Here is a 20,548-nt window from a genome sequence, read left to right as displayed (position 1 = left end):
CTGTGTGTTTTCCTTCTTGTGTAATCTACTCAGCCAAGCTCTCTTGCAATAATGTCCTACAGGCAAAAATTTGGTGATGCTGGCAAAAATTTGGTGATGCTAAATATGCTACTATAATACAGCCCCTATATACAGCCCCTATATACAAGAATATAACTACTATAATACTGCTCCTATGTACAAGAATATAACTACTATAATACTACCCCTATGTACAAGAATATAACTACTATAATACTGCTCCTATGTACAAGAATATAATACGGCCCTCTGCAGACATGAATATAATTGAGAACACTTGATGAAGATTAGTGATTACATTCAGAACAATCCTATCACTGATTGCACAACAGGTAGGGATAGATCAGACGACTCAACCAGACACAAAACACCCGTGCGAGACTCCTGCACCGAAACATTTATTTTACAGTAGTGGTTCAGATAACTTAACATCCTTCTGGCTTTGTTTCACGTTAGGTAATATTCAAACATACATAATGACATGCTACAAACAAAATATGATTTTCTCCCCTGCAAATGTTCAGAGGGACCTCAACGTCACCCCGACCCCAACCCAGCCCCCCGCTCTCCCAACGTACTAGACACACAAATTTGCAGACGCCAACACTTGCAACGTTTACTACTGGCAGATTGATGACAGTGGAAACTTCTCTTATAACAATACAGGGGAGCGAAAACAAATATAGGAACATTCAGAATAAAATCTGTGTAAATTGTCTGTTTGGCTTCATCAGGGGCTTCTGCAGATCTATGCGTGATACAGATTGTGAAATATCAAGGACATGCCAAAAAATAATTTGCTCACTGTTATATCTTCTACTCCAGCCCGTTCTGGAGCAGCAATTACAATTTTGTTTTCCCAAGATCTTGTACCCTGCAGCTGATTTGGGCTCTGTATCAGCTCTACTCCTTCATGGCACATTGCAGCAAAATATATGCGAGTTATGTGTGTCAGCCTAATATGGATGGCATCCAACTAGAATCTGGACGATCTTTAAATGCTGATTTGGCTGTGTGTGAAGGGACACATCATGTACTCATATCAGTAAAATAGTAAAACAAAGTAGGAATTAATCCGACCTTAATCAGTAGGGGCAACGGCAATGTCGCCAAGTGATGAGAAGAGACAGGAGCACAAGTCATGTAAGAAGATGCAAATTTGAATTATATATATTTTTTTTTTTTTTAACAGAGGAGCAATAAATATTTTACGACTATCCATTTTGCAGATAGCATCGCCATCTAGTGGAAAGTAGATGTAATTTCAGTCACTAATCCATATCACTGACAGATACATAGTTTGCCCCTTTTGCTATCCAAATAGATACTGTCTTTATAGTCGGAGTTTGGCTGGTCAAATATGACATTGCCTATGCTTACACCCTGCAAGCAAATAGAAAAAAAAGACAAGAAAATAATTCTAGGCTGTCACAAATATATAGATCTATACCCTGAATTCTTAGTCAGGTGCTTTCTCTGGACCCATGGCACGTACGGTTTGAGCTGCTCTCAGCTCAGCTGGTACTACACATAGGGATGGTGGAAGTGTAACAAGAAGAAAGTACAAAAAGCGCGAGCATTCATAGCGAATGCATAACGGTTATAGGATACGCTGCATCCAAGACAGACCACCGGACGCCCCCTACACCTGACCCTATATGCATTACGGCTGCGAGGGCCCACTGCACAGGCCATGGGTGCAAGGAAAGCTCCCAAATTCAGAAACAAGTCAATGCTGCCTTCAGAAAACATTAGGATGTTAGTTTGGTTCCCAAAGGAGAGACCGTCTGAGGGCGATAAGGGTGATGGGTGAAACTCTGTTGTGCGGTGCTGTGGATTAGAGATTGTCACAGCACTATGGGTGCTAGGACCAACCATAATCCATTGAGGAGGGCAAGGGGGCAGCTCACATATCTTTGGCATAGTCACAAGTTCTCTCTCAGCACCAGACACCATACAGCGCTGTGTATACTAGTGACACTATATACAGATAAATACAGCGCTGCAAAGTACTACTGACATTATATACAAATAAATATGGCGCCGGCTTCCTATGCCAGCAATATGCAGGCGGGGTGCGGAGCCCTGCCGTCACAACACAGTTTATTGGGGGGTTAGGGCTGTATGGAAACCAGGAGTCCCCAATATAACAGACTATGCCACTACCACTTTCCTGTTAGATGTTAACCAAATTCACTGCCCCTTACTAACAATGTATTAAAACAAGAGTATTCCCATTGCTGGGGGTGGAATCACTTACATGGGACAGGTAAAATAGGGAGAATGAGCTACAATGCATTCACTGGGGGTTCCAGTATTAATTGACACACAGCACCACCTATAGGTAAAACAGGTGTACTGTATCTCAAAAATCTAACCTCCCTAAAAGTGCAAATTTACCAAAACATTTCTAGCTTTGAGAAAAGTTTACGAAAAAAAAATCATTTATGCAACTATTTTTTTTCTCACTGGGAGTATAAATGGTTAAACCTATTCCACTATCCGACAGTAAACAATTTTATGTCGGAAAAAAAAAAAAGAAAAAGACGTTACAGCAGCAGAACAGTTCTTCTGTAAAACGCCTTCTATGCTAGAGCAGCTGATTGGGCAGCGTCTCTGTCAGTCACAAATAGCAGGCCCACCCCTGCAGTAATGCGCACTCAGACTACAATGTGACGCACACAGAATCTAACCTCATCTTGAATGGGGATGGGGGGAGGGGTGGACACAGGAAAAACACCTCAGGAAGGGATCTGTACTAAAAGGATCGCTTCCTGCCCCAGTCACGCTGCCGTGGGATATGACACTATGTATATCGAGATGGTGATGGAGGGCTGGATTCTACACGCGCTCGGAGACGGAGACTGACAAGGGGTTAAGAAGGGAGCGGGTGCGGAAGTAACAGGTCCCCATACAAAAATATACCCATTAAAAACTAGACATAAACAAAAATAAAAATAAATTAAAAAGATTTGATCATGAAAAGGAAGGTGGGGAATAGGGGCGGGGAAGGTGAGTGGTGAGCATGCGCTTTACTCCCCGGATGTTCAATCACCGCACCGAGGGGACAAGATAATAGCTGGTCAGATGATGGGGTGGGGGTATGATTACACAGAGGGCTGTTGGTTGAGATCAGTTCTCCCCCTCCTCTCTAATCCTAGTGACCTGGGGGGTCCTGCACGCGCTCAGTTAAATCCGTCGGTGCGATAGCTGGCATGGGAGTCGCTGGTGAGTTGTGTGGTCTCCGTGGCTGAGCTGGGTTGTACCATCACTGGGATATCAGCAGCATCTGAAATAGAAAAGTGCCTTTTTTAGATTTTTTTTTTTTATGGTTGAGGTTGTAAGTGACCCATAAAAAAGTTGCAACCACATGAGAAATTTTGAAGCATTTTCATATAAATAGGATATGCAAAAGGACTTGAACTCCAGTGCCACCTATTGGAAGTAGCAATCTTAAAAGTCAATATCAACCCTTTAACGAGCCTTGCCATACGACTTAGGATAAAAGCCAAACCAGCATCTCCCCTCCCACTGTCTCTCACCCTGCCAAAACAAATGTCAAGCTTCACACTAACAAGGGGCAACACCCCGGAACACCATGTCTGTAAAATTTAGATTCTAGTTTGGTTTTTATCCTAAGTTACATGGCAAGGCTCGTTAAAAGGTTCGATATTGACTGTTAGGATTGCTACTTCCAATAGGTGGCACTAGCTAGCTTTAAACAGATTTTGGGTTATCGAAAGTGATGCACACCTCGAGGAATTTTATGGCACTGTCACAACTGACAGTAAATGGCAATTTCGAAGATTAAAAGTAGATTGTATTCTGCACAACGCAGCAATTCTGGGTCCTGAATCAATATTCATTAGGGAAGTGTTACAGACCGTGAATACAGTCCTATACTTAGCTGGATCCACGCTTGCACTAACGGCTGCAAGATGTGCACATTAGTACGCTATATGGCAGATGTGAACACTCCTGTACGGTCTGACCTGCAGCCATATAAATACAACTGGTCGAAAACTGAAATTGCAATCCCGTTCTCCGCCACCTCGCTTACCCCTTTCGTCAGACTGCATTTGTGCCTCCAGGTCTTCGGGAGACACGTAAAAATCTGTCTCCTCCCCTTCAGGGGGCCGTGGTTTACATTTTCCACAACAGCAATTACAGCAACAGCACAGACAGCAGCAGCAGTAACATCCGGTGATGAGGCCACAGAACATGAAAAGAGCCTGAAAAGACAAGGAAACGTTATACACAGCAGTCCTATGTAAACTGTAGAAAAATGGGCTGCTGCATATTGCATTAAATCCCAACATACATATGGGGGTATCTGATTAGCAGTCTAAATCAATAAGGTGTGGTGGAAAATTATATTAAGTAGGAGCACACCTCCTTAATAAATATTGGCACAAACATGAGCTGGCACTACGCTATAATTTATTTTCTGTGGCAGTGACCTCTCTCACTCATTGTTAACTCCGTCCATTCTATTGTAACTTTAGAAAAGTGACGGGAAAAGTATAAAACACCAAAAGATCCCAAATTTTGTGCAAGAACGACAAGCACTAAAATAGGCTACTTGTTTGATGCCGAAAAATTGAAGTACAGGTCTTGATATGTTCATGAACTGAGGATTAATGAACTGAAAAGGTCAGAATATGGAAAGGTGAAGTTCAGAGACCCCCAGCTATACGTACTCCCCAATGTGAGGAGCCCAGAAAAACTAAGCACCCCGGCTATACATAGCACTGCTGCGACCAGGGACTCCTGTTATACAAAAATAAAACCTGGCAGAGACCAGGCACTTGAAGGAATTGTCCAGACCTACATTAAGAAAAAAAAAACACCTGGAATACTTAAAAATAAGAAAAATATACTCATCTTTCCACTCCGCTCCTCTTGGATTTTGTTTCAGCCTTTGATCTTCCTGTTCTGGTCAATCAGGCATGTGACTAATGCAGTGATTGGCTGCAGTGGTGACATATTTGTCGAGTCAAAATAGGAAGAACAGAGGCCAGCAGGGAGCCCAGGTAAAGTATAGGTAAGGCAAATATACTTTGTATATTAAAGGGACTATCCATCCAGAATGATTATAAACAGAGCCTGGGGAGATGATGGACTGACGTTTTATACCGCAACCATAGTTCCTCACGAAGGGCAAATTACAGCTATGATAAAGCACATCTACACTTGCTCTCTCCTGCGATCTCACATGGTACAATGCTCCTGCTAGCTCGGTGGTACGGTATCATGCACCCCCCATTGCTTACCTTTGCCCACCAGCTGGACAGCACAAAGTATGTGTTGACATTCTCTTCCCCAAACTGTTCCGCCACATAGAGTCCAAGTGACCCGTACTTGTCGTAGATATTCCTCTTTGTGGCGTCTGTTAGTATACCGTGTGCATTGTTGATCTCCTTGAACTTCTCGGAGGCTTCTGGATTATCGGGGTTTTTATCTGGATGGTATTTCAGTGCTAGTTTTCTGGAAGATGCAATAACACACTCTAATAAGAACCTGGGAAAGCATTGGGACAATATTTTTTCTATATATAGTATTTCATAGTATAGTGCAAATTCCTCATTAATATTAAACCTCAGTTAAAGTGTACTAGCCTAGAATATAACACAGCTGAAGGTTTGTTACAGTTTTATCCAGTTATATATATATATATATACATACACATACATATATATATATATTCACATACATACATATATACACACACAGGGGTTGGACAAAATAATGGAAACACACCGTGACATATGGTAATGTTTTGTAGTTGATTATGTGTATGTAAATTAATTGTTTGTTTTGCATAATTGTAAGAACATTGATGAGAACCTGATACCAATGGCAGACCTCTCGGATTTTCAAAGAGGCCAAATTGTTGGTGCTCGTATGGCAGGCGCTAGTGTAACAGAAAGTGCCCAAATGCTTGGCGTGTCAAGAGGTACTGTCTCCAAAGTAATGACTCCGTTTGAAAGAGAAGGAAAAACGTCCGCAGCAAAGCACAGGTCCGGCCGAAAGTCAAAGTTGACTGAGAGAGACCGTCGGACTCTAAAGCAAATTGTGAGAGAGGATTGCAAGACCACGGCTCCGAAACTCACTGCTAAGCTCAATGAACACCTACAGAACCCAGTTTCCATGAAAACTGTTCGTCGGGAGCTGCACAAATCTGGATTCCACAGAAGAGCTGCAATTAGAAAACCGCTGTTCTCAATGACAAATGTTTCCAAGCGTTTAGAGTGGTGTAGAAACCTCCAGAATTGGTCCCTCGAGCAGTGGAAACATGTGATATTCTCAGACGAATCATCGTTTACCCTATTTCCGACCGAGTATACGTTTGGAGACAGCTGAAAGAAGCATTCCATCCAGACTGCCTTCTCCCAACCGTAAAACATGGTGGAGGTTCTGTGATGATCTGGGGTGCTATTTCGTGGAGATCCGCTGGGCCAATGATATCTCTTCATGGAAGAAATAACAGCCGAGATTATTTAGGCATTTTGGGCGACCAAGTGCATCCAATGGTTCAAGCACTGTTCCCGGAGGGGAACGCCATCTTTCAGGATGATAATGCACCAATTCATACAGCTAGAATCGTTAAAGCATGGCACGAGGAACATTCTAATCAAGTTGAGCATCTCATCTGGCCCCCACAATCCCCAGACCTCAACATTATTGAGCATTTATGGTCGATTTTAGAGATTCAAGTTAGACGTTGATTTCCGCCGCCATCGTCGCTCAAAGAACTGGAGGGTGCTTTAACTGCAGAATGGGCTAAAATACCTTTGGAAACAATTCAAACCTTTGTCCATCCCCTGTATGTGTGTTTGCTCCTTATGAATAGTGTCCTTCGTACCGTTGTGGTCTATGGGAGTTTCGGGTTTTAGCCAGTAATGAAGGGTTAATGGATTATTCATGCAAGCGGGGGGATTGAAAAAAAACAAAAAAAAGACTCCCCCGGAAGAAGGCGGACGCAGCCGAAACGCGCGTAGGGGACGTGGCACCATTAGACCTGAGGTAAGGGAGGTACTGTTTTGTTTTGTTTTACTATGCCATCTTTTTTGTCTCACTATCGGCGGGTACTGTTAGAGCAGACCTTATTGGCGCCACAGACTATGGCACGATCGGTGTAGACTATATAGGAGGCTTTGAAAATTATGTATGATACATACCTCAGGTCTATGGTGTCTTTTATGACTGGTTTTTGTGCACCATCAATGGTGGTCTCTTTTAAATATATGTCTCAATAAAATTTGATATTTTTGTTCATATCTTGAGGTCTGTTTCAGTACTTTTTCTGTAGGTTTATATGTGTGTTTGTGTATGTATATATATATATATATATATATATATATATATATATATATATATATATATATATATATATATATATATATACACATATATATATATATATATATATATATATAATCTGTCTGTCATGGAAATCCAAGTCGCTGATTGGTCGCGGCAAAACAGCCACGACCAATCAGCGACGGGCACAGTCTGGAAGAAAATAGCCGTTTCTTACTCCCCGCAGTCAGTGCCCGGCGCCCGCATACTCCCCTCCAGTCACCGCTCACACAGGGTTAATGCCGGCGATAACGGACCGCATTATGCCGCGGGTAACGCACTCCGTAACCGCTGCTATAAACCCTGTGTGTCCCCAACTTTTTACTATTGATGCTGCCTACGCGGCATCAATAGTAAAAAGATCTAATGTTAAAAATAATCAAAAAACCTGCTATACTCACCCTCCGTCGTCCGATGATGCGCTAGCGCCTGCCGCCATCTTCCGTTCCCGGCGATGCATTGCGAAATTACCCAGAAGACTTAGCGGTCTCGCAAGACCGCTAAGTCACCTGGGTAATTTCGCAATGCATCCTGGGAACGGAAGATGGCGGCAGCCGCGCGCGTATCGCCGGAGCTTTGCTTGGACCCAGGGGTGAGTATATAATGATTTTTTATTTTAATTATTTTTTTTTTTTTACAGGAAAATGGTGCCCACACTGCTGTATACTACATGGGCTGTGTTAGATACCGCATGGCTGCTATATACTACATAGGCAATGTTATATACTATGTGGGCTGTGTTATGTACTGCGTGGGCTGTGCTATATATTACGTGGCCACTGTTATATTCTGCGTGGCTGCTATATACTGCGTGGGCTGTGCTATATATTACGTGGCCAGTGTTATATACTGCATGGCCTGGTGTTATATACTATGTCGCCTGTGTTATATACTGCGTGGCTGCTATATACTGCGTGGGCTGTGTTATATAGTACGTGGCTGTGTTATATACTGCGTGGCCACTGTTATATATTGTGTGGCCTGTATTAACGCATCGGGTATTCTACAATATGTATGTATATAGCAGCCACATAGTATATAGCCCAGGCCACGTAGTATTTGTCTGCTATATACTACATGGCTCCTATATACTACGTGGCCTGTGCTATATACTATGTGGCTGCTATATACATACATAAATACATATTCTAGAATATATATACATATATATATATATATATATATATATATATATATATATATATATATATATTTTTTTTTTACATGGGAGTCTATGACTGCAGGTTGTCACTACAAGGCAACAAAGACAGGTGGAGATTTTCCTGGCCTATATGTTAAAGGGAGGTCTTTAACGGTGGTACTCACATGGTGGCGGTATAATGCACTGCTTAAGGGCCCTACACATACATTTTGGATAGTGCTACTGGCTGACTCATGTATGAAATGATTCTTACTCACCGGTAACATCTTTTGATGTCATCAGATGTGGCATTCTTGTCCAATCCTAAAACATGATACAGGGATTCTCCGGATGTAGAGAGGGAGCGCTGCCGTTGGTCCGCCATCTTATCTCACTAGAAAGAGAAAGAATTTTAGCACTAACCACAAACATGGGGTGTTGAGAATAAAGAGGATGTAAAAGATTGAACATTCTGCAAACTGTGATATTTTAGGATTTCACTTCCTAAAACAAATGTAGCAATATAAACAGAATCTTTATAACAGAACACATAATGATAATAAGTCAAACCCTATACCAAGTGGTGAAGGAGGCTACATTAGCACGGAATACTGCCATAATTAAAGAAAACGCAGAAAAGAGCAAAAATTATCCAATATTAAATATATCAGTTTATTCAAAAAAATATTACAATGCAAAAAACTAGATAACACAAATCACACAAAAAGAAAGTGGATAGTTGATTTACACAGGTGTAAAGCACAGGGTCCACAGTTGATGGGGGAGACAAAAAAATAGCAGCAAGTCTCAAAGTGCCAGTGCCCATGCACTTATTGTTCCATACCCAGTAGGCTAGAGCCCCCCGATGAAACTCAAGCAAAACGCATGTTGGGGCTGAGGGCATTTGGTCACAGGTGAATACAATGGGTAAGAGCAAAATTTATCCTGATTTCTGCAGTTTTTGCTCCCTTAAAGAGATATACACCTCATTATTTAAGTCGTGACACACACCTTTCTTACTTATATATTTCATGCATGTGCTCTAAGTAGTTTTTCCACATGGGAACAATAACTGCATGTGCACTGACACTTTGTGAGACTTGCTGCTCTTTTTTGATCTCCCCCATCCACTACACTAACTGTGGACCGCGTGCTTTAGGCTATGTGCCCATGTTTCACTTTTTTGTTGGTTTTCCGCATAAAAAAACGCTAAAAAAACGCATACATTAAGCATCCTATTATTAAAATGCAATCCGCAATTTTCCGCAAAAAAACGCATTGTGGAAAAAAAACCGCAGCATGTTCATTAATTTTGCGGAAAATCTCCGGATTTGCCACTATATAATATAGTAGTGGAAATCTCCAGAAAAATCCGCATAAAAAACGTGGATAAAACCGCGAGCGGATTTCTTGCAGAAAAAGTCCGGCTTTGTTCAGGAAATTTCTTCAAAGAATCCTGAACGTGTGCACATAGCCTTACACCTGTGTAAATCAACTGTCCACTTTGTCTTTTATGTGATTTGTTTTATCTAGTTTTTGCATTGTAATTTTTTTAAATAAACTTTTATATATTTTATGTGAGATAATTTTTGCTCTTTTTTCTCTTTTGTGTGTTTTCAACAAATGAAGCTACCATATATCTGCTCTATGTTTATTTAACGAGTTAGTGAATATTTTCCAGCTCATTGGACTTCTCCCTCTCCTACACTAGATAGGTGGGGCACACCACTAGCAAATCCATCTATGCGGTTACCACCTAAAGGGGTTGACCTAGACCCCGTCACTGCCACCTTAACCACCTGCTTGTAACGTCAGCCGTGACTGGGCTTTGTAAGAAAACCACTTTGTTTTTATAATGCAGTACTGTAGTGTACAAGACAGTATATCACAGTGTAAAGAACAAGCGATGAAAAATGCAGGTTTAAATCCGCTATGAGGATGAAATGATTAGGTTACAGGGGCTGTCAGGTCCAAACCGATAAGTCTGCAGTCACTCTGTCTGACTGTAGACTATGAATTCTGCGTGCTGCGAGGATTTGCTGGTTTCAGAGCCGGGACTGGGGGGTACATATGTATTATACATGCTACATATGCATTATACATGCTACTGGCCAGAGGCAGTCTGGAGGGCATCGGCCACACCCACTTGACAAGTGCATGGAGCAAGGCTGCGCCCACTGGCCGGGAGTATGTATAACACATACGTACCACCCTTCGGTCCCGGCTCAGAAACCGGCGAATCCTTACGCAGAGTAATTGCAGACTTATTCATTTGGAACGGACAACCCCTTTAAAATTAAAAAGATAAAATGTGAGAATCTGAATAAACTTTTTGCTTGTGCAGATTAAGAGAATTGCTTGCAGATAGATGCTACTGTGCATGCGCTGCCAACGTTTTGTTGGAGCACAAAAAAAATTTGGGCTCCAGCAAAATGGAGGTGGATGCGCAGTAGCATCTATTGGTTTTTAAAGACCACAATATTAACTGCGACTGCGCAATCGTAGTATTTAAAATAGAAGGCAGATCACTGAAGGTTCAGTTACCTGTCATTTATACCAGAATGATGACAATGAGGCCAGAGCACCAAATAAAGCCCTGCCCACATGCCCCACAGCCCCGCCCACATGCCCCACAGCCCCGCCCCGGAGGACCAGAATCTCATTAACTGATCACTTCTAACACTGACTACACAACAACCACAAGATGGATTTCTTCACCTCAGGTATCATTTTAATAAGCATAACAGCGCCAACCTGACAATGCCTGTAGTTTACAATAGCAAGTACGGTCTTGCCATATTTAAACGAAATTTGGATTTTTGAATGGTGGAAAACAAGCCCCCATGTACCTCAACAGAAAAATAAGGAAAAGGGAGAGAAAAAAAAACAACAAAAACGAAAACGGACTGTGGCAGGAAGGAGTGGCAACAAGACGGTGTGAAAATCCACTCTTCACCAACACCAGAATGTTTTGCCAGAGGGCATTGCTATGTCCAATTGTTGAAGGGCATGGAAAGGGTTAATACAAGTATCTAATCAACAAACACATCCAATCGTCGCACTTCATCTGCTGTAGGGCAGCCATTACTATCAGGGCATAATGGGAATTGCCATTTTGCAACAGAGTATTATAGGATGGAAATCTCCTGATTTATGGGTCCATACTATTTGCATAGATGCAAACATATAACAGGCAGCAATAGAACTAAAGAGCGAGTGATTAACAGATGGCCATCGACATTTTTCCGGAATTCCTAGGACAGTGGTGTAAGGAAGGTGATGACAAATAAGCAGAGACAAGGAGTCTGTCAGAGGAGAAATGTCCTCACACAGAGTTAAATCCCCTTGGGAAGAGTCCTTTCTAATACACTGTATGATCACCCCTCCTCCCCACCATCTGCCGCACAGTGCGCTCTCTCTAATGTCTGAGGCCCTAGGTGTGAGGATGCCATCATGGATAAACCCTAAGTCATCGATGACCACAAGTCTTCTAATTATCACGACCAATGATGGGGACAAAATGCATTTCCCTAGAAGGATTACTATAGAAAAGAAAAAAAAACCTCAATCCAGTCTCTGGGATCGACTCACAGACAGTAGCAAACGATCACCAATCCTTTCCTGCTGTATGGGAACACAACACATGGTCAGACTAGTGAGACTAAGCACATCTAGCAATTGCTTCATGTTGCTGGAATTGAACTTCATCTGAAGGCAAAAAATTAGCCCATAAGCTGGAACAAGTGTATGGCACTGCCAGCCATACAAAACTGCCTGCCTGCCAATGCCGATCGGTGCTGCTTCTGTCAGAACACCACCTTAGGCTATGTGCACAAGTTCAGTATTTGCAGATTTTCTGCAGCAAAAACACTGCATAACATACACGAGTCTTTAACGCGTTTTTCGAGAATTTTTACTAAATTAATTTCAACAAGTGAAAAACGTTGAAAAAAAAAATTAATTCACTTTACTGGTAGGCTATGTTCAGACTAGGTGTTTTTGCTGCTTTTTTATGCTAATTTTCAGCTTCGTTTTACAGTACCAGCAAAGCCTATGAGATTTCAGAAATCTCATGCACACACATTGTTTTTTTTGTCATCAGTATTTTGTGCTTTGCAGCATTTTTTGGACATAGAGCATGTCACTTTCAGCATTTTTTAAGCGTTTTTCACCGATTGACTTGAATGGGTGGTGAAAAAAAACGCTGAAAAAAAAACCTCACCAAAAACGCAGGTATTAGGTTTTGCTGCGCTTTTTGTCCCAAAACCTTATTCTTTGGAATAGGACTTTTTTTCAGCACTAAACTTTATCAGCATGCACAAGAGAAATCTGGCATGTCAAAACCGCTGCAAAAAAACACAAGCAAAACTAAGGAAAACATTCTTTTTTTTCCCTGCAACTTCTTTCCTGACAAGAGATCAGGTTTTGCTGCAGAAAAAAAAACAACTACTGTGAAACACTGCAATTTTTTCACACGGCAAAAACTCTGCAAATCCACAGCATGTGAACAAACCCATAGGATTGAGATCAGAGGTGAGCAGCAACTTACCTTTGGGAACTCCCCTACACTAAACCACTCAAAACCTACTGCAGTTCCTAGGGTCCAGAAAGCAGAGATAAGAGGAGCTGTTTGATGGGTCCTGACCCAGTAGAGGAACTGTTTGATGGGTCCTGACCCAGTAGAGGAACTGTTTGATGGGTCCTGACCCAGTAGAGCAGCTTTGGATGTCCCTGCGCTGACTGCTGCACATAGTGATCATCCCTGTTCCAGCTATCTTTAACACAAGCTCCACAAGGTACATACATCAAGAATGAAAGTAGATTTAATCTTTAACCATACAAAGAACAATAATCAACCAGACAAGCAGCATTCTTGGACATCATCATCATTGGCCCATGTAAACATGGCAGTGACCAGAAGAAAAACAAGCAGGTACAAGATTGCTGTCTGATATGTGCCTAAAAAACTATCATGAGATGTGCTCTCAATAATATGCAAACCATATGGTGACTAATTGATCACTCCCCCCCTGGAGTTCTCATTGGCCCAATTAAAAAGGACTTTAATGGGCGTTGATCTACTTGTTTTATAGTTAACTGGCCTAAGTTCAGGCAGGAAATATGCCCACGAAGATGCAATTTCAGAGGAGGCCTCAGAAGTACGTTCACAGCTCTGTTGGGTCAAACAGTTCCCAATACCTCAGCTTCTTGTAACCCACAATAAAAGTATGATAAAAGTGAATAGTAGGATTACCTGGAGCCCCAAAGCCTGTCTTTTTAGTAACATAAGAATATTTCATAAGAAAGTCTCCATTTGTTCTGGCCCTTTCGTTGCCTGATGTCTGCCATTTTAGGCTAGATAGACTGAGTCTGTAGTGGTTTTCAACTGGATGAGTAGAAATGCAGAAACCTCTCCATACCATGAAAATTCAAAATTTGGAGTCCTTTGGGGAGACTTTCTGGAAATATTTAAAAATGTAAAAATCAATATTCTGGATCAATGGGGCAATTGCCCACCTATGAAAGAAGGGAGTGAAAGACCGGTCATTAACCCCTCTTCTGCCAAAGTACTAATGAAAATAAAAAAATGAACAGTTAAAAATCAATTAAATGCATAGTCCATTGATGGAGTTCGACTGATGATAACAGAAGCAAAGACATCAAAGGATTTACAGTCACATGAAAAGCTGTTTAAAGGAGAAAGGACATCCGAAAATGCAATGTTATAGGGGAAGCATCACACAAGGATATTAAGGAGTCTGGAGGTTCTCAGTACTACAGGGGTATAGGACATATGATTACGGGGGACTGGGAAGTTTCTACACTTTCTGTCTGTCATTCCACTGAAGAGAACTGCAGTGACGGACTCTTTATCGGCCAGAAAGTCATCAGTCTCTTTAAATAATACCACATTGGCACATCTACAACATCTTCGTAGTACAATGTGAATAATAGCACATCTTCTATGACTTGCTTTCTCCACAGGAGTATACATCAACCCAGAAAATCATAGTTGGGAACTATAATCAAAAAATCAAAATAACCATAAATATCTTGCCCTTTGATTCTTTAATTTCCTTTCCGTTTACTTCCTTCTCATTTTTACGGTATATACAGTTAGGGCCAGAAATATTTGGACAGTGACACAATTTTCGCGAGTTGGGCTCTGCATGCCACCACATTGGATTTGAAATGAAACCTCTACAACAGAATTCAAGTGCAGATTGTAACGTTTAATTTGAAGGGTTGAACAAAAATATCTGATAGAAAATGTAGGAATTGTACACATTTCTTTACAAACACTCCACATTTTAGGAGGTCAAAAGTAATTGGACAAATAAACATAACCCAAACAAAATATTTTTATTTTCAATATTTTGTTGCAAATCCTTTGGAGGCAATCACTGCCTTAAGTCTGGAACCCATGGACATCACCAAAAGCTGGGTTTCCTCCTTCTTAATGCTTTGCCAGGCCTTTACAGCCGCAGCCTTCAGGTCTTGCTTGTTTGTGGGTCTTTCCGTCTTAAGTCTGGATTTGAGCAAGTGAAATGCATGCTCAATTGGGTTTAGATCTGGAGATTGACTTGGCCATTGCAGAATGTTCCACTTTTTGGCACTCATAAACTCCTGGGTAGCTTTGGCTGTATGCTTGGGGTCATTGTCCATCTGTACTATGAAGCGCCGTCCAATCAACTTTGCAGCATTTGGCTGAATCTGGGCTGAAAGTATATCCCGGTACACTTCAGAATTCATCCGGCTACTCTTGTCTGCTCTTATGTCATCAATAAACACAAGTGACCCAGTGCCATTGAAAGCCATGCATGCCCATGCCATCACGTTGCCTCCACCATGTTTTACAGAGGATGTGGTGTGCCTTGGATCATGTGCCGTTCCCTTTCTTCTCCAAACTTTTTTCTTCCCATCATTCTGGTACAGGTTGATCTTTGTCTCATCTGTCCATAGAATACTTTTCCAGAACTGAGCTGGCTTCTTGAGGTGTTTTTCTGCAAATTTAACTCTGGCCTGTCTATTTTTGGTATTGATGAATGGTTTGCATCTAGATGTGAACCCTTTGTATTTACTGTCATGGAGTCTTCTCTTTACTGTTGACTTAGAGACAGATACACCTACTTCACTGAGAGTGTTCTGGACTTCAGTTGATGTTGTGAACGGGTTCTTCTTCACCAAATTAAGTATGCGGCGATCATCCACCACTGTTGTCATCCGTGGACGCCCAGGCCTTTTTGAGTTTCCAAGCTCACCAGTCAATTCCTTTTTTCTCAGAATGTACCCAACTGTTGATTTTGCTACTCCAAGCATGTCTGCTATCTCTCTGATGGATTTTTTCTTTTTTTTCAGCCTCAGGATGTTCTGCTTCACCTCAATTGAGAGTTCCTTTGACCGCATGTTGTCTGCTCACAGCAACAGCTTCCAAATGCAAAACCACACACCTGGAATCCACCCCTGACCTTTTAACTACTTCATTGATTACAGGTTAACGAGGGAGACGCCTTCAGAGTTAATTGCAGCCCTTAGAGTCCATTGTCCAATTACTTTTGGTCCCTTGAAAAAGAGGACGCTATGCATTACAGAGCTATGATTCCTAAACCCTTTCTCCGATTTGGATGTGGAAACTACCATATTGCAGCTGGGAGTGTGCACTTTCAGCCCATATTACATATATAATTGTATTTCTGAACATGTTTTTGTAAACAGCTAAAATAACAAAACTTGTGTCACTGTCCAAATATTTCTGGCCCTAACTGTATATATATATATATATATATATATACACATACATACATAGAATAGATATAAATATACATAGAATAGATATAAATATGTCACATATATAATTAGTACAGTGTTTTTGTGGCTTACTGTACTTGTATTTAATAAAAAAATGGCTTGGGATCCCCCCACATTTTATTAACCAGCAGAGGGAAAGCGGACAGCTGGGGGCTGATTTTTATAGCCTGGAAAGGGGGTAATATCCACGGAGCTTCCCATGCTATTAATATCAACTCACAGCTGTATAACTAGCTTTTCCTGGTTATTAAAATGGGGGATCCCAATAAAAATTACGGGTTGTCACGATATGGTATGAAATATCATAAGTAGCTTCTCTTGCTCAAGGCTGTGGGCTAACAAGCCCCCCTTCCCTTTCACTCAGCCAAGAGCTGCTTTGCCAATGTACTGGGGGGAGTTTTATGGCCGAAAGGTATTTACGACCGGCATTTCCTGCCGTGCAAGCTCTTGTCCAGCTATAAGTGAACTAGAAACTTCTTGGATCCATGAAAGATTCTTTGTTTGTTTTTTGTAAGATATTATGCACAATGTCTACATTAAGAACACAAAAATATATATTCGTATTCTCACTCTGTGGACCTACCCATCCCTCGAAACACGGGCTTCTAACTCCATCTGGTAAAGAAGTAGGGATTTCTCTGTAAATATGTATCCCAGATAGGACATATTTGATCTCATTAGAATGCTCACGTTAATCCGAGATGAATGATGGGTTTGTTATGACTATGACATGTTTTGTAGCGAAGTTATAGAAAGTAGATAGATCTAAGGTTGCAGTACTCAGAATGTAGAGAGAGGAGGGTCTGGATAAGCCAGCCTTTCTGTGATGTCACTAGCTGCAGGTCTTAAGTTTGTGGCAGGCTCTCAGCTCAGTCTTCTTCTTCTTCTTGCTTGCTTGCTTGCTTCTTCCCTGTGCACGTCCAATGAGCTGGGACGTATGGTTGCCTGCCATGCTTTGAACATGTGAGTGTTACCTTTTCTCATTTAATCCCTGTTTATTTCATAATTACCCTTGTACATATTTGCAATTGTCTCATTTGTAACATCTTTGTAAAATATTTTGATAAAGCACTGCCTAAATTTTGTGGGGTATATTAATTCATGCCAGTTCTTTCTCCATGCTCTAAAAACCATACCCTAAATCTTCTGAAGGGAAATACGCTACTGTGTTGGGTTAGCTTCGGACCCGTTTAATCGAAGCTGGTGGCAGCATACATTCTGTACTGGGTAGTTGAGTGGCGTTGTAGCGACTGCGGCGTTGATAATTATTGATCCTGCCTAAGTGGGAGTAGTTTATCGCGTCGCTGCAGCGTGCCCAATAGCCAGTACATAGCAGGCAGCCTTTCTGGTGACTAATTACCCAGGGTGCAGTACCTAATCTGACCTGAGAGTAAGGGGGGCGCCAGAGAGCTGCAAGTTTTAAGTGGAACTGTAAGCGGGATATACATAAATCCCTGCAGTTCGTGGTATATTGAAAAGCAGAAGGATACCAACAATAAGCCCCTGCTGTAAACTAAGAGGTCAATAGCCTTGTGTGTGTTTTCTCATCACATTGTTAGCAGTGGAGGGATAACTAAGATAAGCCCCCCTGCACATGTGATAGCCGTCTGTTGGCCCAAAGTCACCCCGACCCGTGACGTAGGGGTGACGGTCACGGTGTGAATCGTGACAAATTGGTGGCAGCGGTCAGGGGATTCCTGACAAATTGGTGGCAGCGGTCAGGGGATTCCTGACAAGGGTCCTTCTATAAATAACCAGCAAAGGCTAGGCAGACAGCTGCGGGCTGATGTTTATGGCATTTAGCCAAGTGAGCATTCAGCATATAATGGAGTCAGATTTTAAGACATTGAATGCAAACTAGAATGTTCTTATTCACTGACAAATGTTGAAAATGGTGAGGAATTTAAAAAAAAAAAGTGCTCGCAATGTAGACTTTAGTCAGTTTTCTAAACTACCGTATATACTGCTATTCATATTGCTATGAATTAGACTAGAATTGGACTGGAATTGACTGGAAGGTAAAGAAATAGAATACCACTATAATGTTTCGGTTTCTCTTCACATTCACCCCCATACTACTCTATTTCTTCCTATCTCCTGTAGTCCCTCCACCCAGTAAAGAACTAGTCATTTCTCCCTCCATCCTCCCCAGTCATCTCACCTCCTCCACAGAACTATTCCTCCACATACAATCCTTTCTCGCCAGGCACACACAGCCACATCACGACCTATCCAGCTCACACCTTCTAACGCTCTGTCTGCTGCTCCTCATTGCTGGCGACATATCCCCAAATCCTGGCCCTCCTCATCACATCCCCACACTCATTTCTAATCACCTGCCACGATCCTCTACACGTCCTCGCAACCACAGTAACCTCATACCCATTCATCCTGCCCCCGCTCCCCCAATTTCCCTATCTGGAGCACTATGGAACGCACGCTCTGTCTGCAATAAACTTCCATTTATCCATGACCTCTTTATCAATAACAAACTCTCCTTCCTCGGCATCACTGAAACCTGGCTCACCCCTTCTGACACAGCCTCCCCTGCGGCACTCTCTTACGGTGGCTTCCACCTTTCTCACACACCCCGCCCCAGCAGCAAGCATGGCGGAGGAGTTGGTTTTCTCCTGTCAGATAACTGCTCCTTCACCCCAATCCCACTGCCACCCTCTGTTATCCTCCCTTCCTTTGAGGTGCACTCTGTGCGCATCTACTCCCCCTCCAACCTCCAACTGGCTGTCATCTACCGTCCCCCAGGGCCAGCCACCACCTTCTTCGACCACTTCACCACCTGGCTACTCCACTTCCTCGCCGCTGACATCCCCACTATCATCATGGGCGACTTCAACATCCCCATTGACACTTCCCTCTCAGCTGCCACTAAACTTCTATCTCTCACTTCCTCCTTTGGCCTCACTCAATGGTCTTCTACAGCCACCCACAAAGATGGTCACACACTGGACCTCATTCTCACCCGCCTCTGCTCCCTATCTAACCTCTCAAACTCACCTCTTCCTCTTTCTGACCACAACCTACTTACATTCTCTTCCCTTTCCACTCCTTGTCTACAACCCCCACCCCACAAACTCTCACACCCTCGCAGAAATCTTAAACACCTTGATCTTCACTCACTCTCTGAATCCCTCCTCCCTCTCACAGACATAAGCTCCCTACACAATGCGGATGATGCTGCCACTCTATATAACACCACAATAGCTGCAGCTTTGGAATCTCTTGCCCCTCTCACACATACCAAAGCTCGCAAAATCAACAGACAACCCTGGCACACCAGCATGACAAAAGAACTGAGGCGAGCTTCCAGAGCTGCTGAGCGCAGATGGAAAAGATCCCACTCCATCGAGCACTTCATCGCATTCAAACAGTCCCTCACTGCTTTCAAAACCATGCTCGCCACAGCAAAACAAACCTACTTCTCATCTCTCATATCCTCCCTGTCTCACAACCCCAAACAGTTATTCAACACCTTCAACTCTCTCCTCCGTCCCCCAGCACCTCCTCCCTCCCCACTCATCTCAGCTGAAGACTTCGCCTCATTTTTCAAGCAGAAAATTGAGAACATCAGAGACAATTTTAGTAAACAACCCCCAGAACCCTTCCTCCCAACTACCCAGCCCTCCACCTCCAAAACCAACTTCTCCACCATTACAGAAGACGGACTCTCCACTCTACTCTCAAGATCGCATATCTCCACCTGTGCACTTGACCCACTCCCATGTGCCCAGCTCCATACAGCCAATACTTCCCTGTCTCCACCATGATAACGACTCTCCATCATCTCCTCATCCCCATCCTCAGCCCACCCATGTAAGAGAGAGGGAATGAAGGTTGTGTGGCTACTAGGGATGATCGATAGCTTCAGATAAGTGCTTATCCGAATAGCTAGAGCGCTTTATATATAAATAGCTGCATCGGTAACCTGGAGCGCTCCGATAATCAGCTGTTCGTGCCGCAGCTGCATGTGTTGCAGTTGATTCACAGTCACAACACATGCATGAATAGCCATGCCAGATATGCATGCCCAGCTTTCAGTTATTTGCGGAGGCAGACCAGAATACCGACAGGCATGTTTGAACTGTTTCTCAAGCACTAGTCATTTCTGCTCACAAAGCCTTGTCAGCATGTGACGTTGCACACCAGCCAGTGAGTTGGTACTTGCACGCGCTGCTGAAGCACTGCCAGAGTGGCGGCAGC

The 20,548-nt window shown here is 42.6% G+C and overlaps 1 protein-coding gene across 3 annotated transcripts in view; it reads right to left on the bottom strand.

Annotated features, from left to right (window-relative positions):
• Nucleotides 1-403: 403 nt before the first annotated feature.
• The window catches only part of DNAJC5 (DnaJ heat shock protein family (Hsp40) member C5), a 54,593-nt gene continuing 34,448 nt past the window's right edge, over nt 404-20,548 (bottom strand). For 2 of the 3 annotated variants that reach the window (XM_069751083.1, XM_069751084.1), the window contains exons 2-5: nt 8,803-8,918; nt 5,295-5,508; nt 4,082-4,253; nt 404-3,310 (exon numbers count right to left, since the gene is read on the bottom strand). In XM_069751083.1, coding sequence (XP_069607184.1) covers nt 3,207-3,310; nt 4,082-4,253; nt 5,295-5,508; nt 8,803-8,909 — 597 coding nt within the window. In that variant the 5' untranslated portion in view covers nt 8,910-8,918 and the 3' untranslated portion in view covers nt 404-3,206. Of the gene's footprint in view, nt 3,311-4,081; nt 4,254-5,294; nt 5,509-8,802; nt 8,919-13,778; nt 13,984-20,548 lie in introns of all 3 variants that reach the window. The other variant, XM_069751085.1, reaches the window with a different exon arrangement.

Source organism: Ranitomeya imitator, chromosome 2, assembly GCF_032444005.1.
Source record: "Ranitomeya imitator isolate aRanImi1 chromosome 2, aRanImi1.pri, whole genome shotgun sequence".
NCBI classification, from domain to species: Eukaryota; Metazoa; Chordata; class Amphibia; order Anura; family Dendrobatidae; genus Ranitomeya; species Ranitomeya imitator.
Note: the sequence above shows the minus strand (reverse complement) of the source record. Positions and strands in the feature narration are given on the sequence as shown.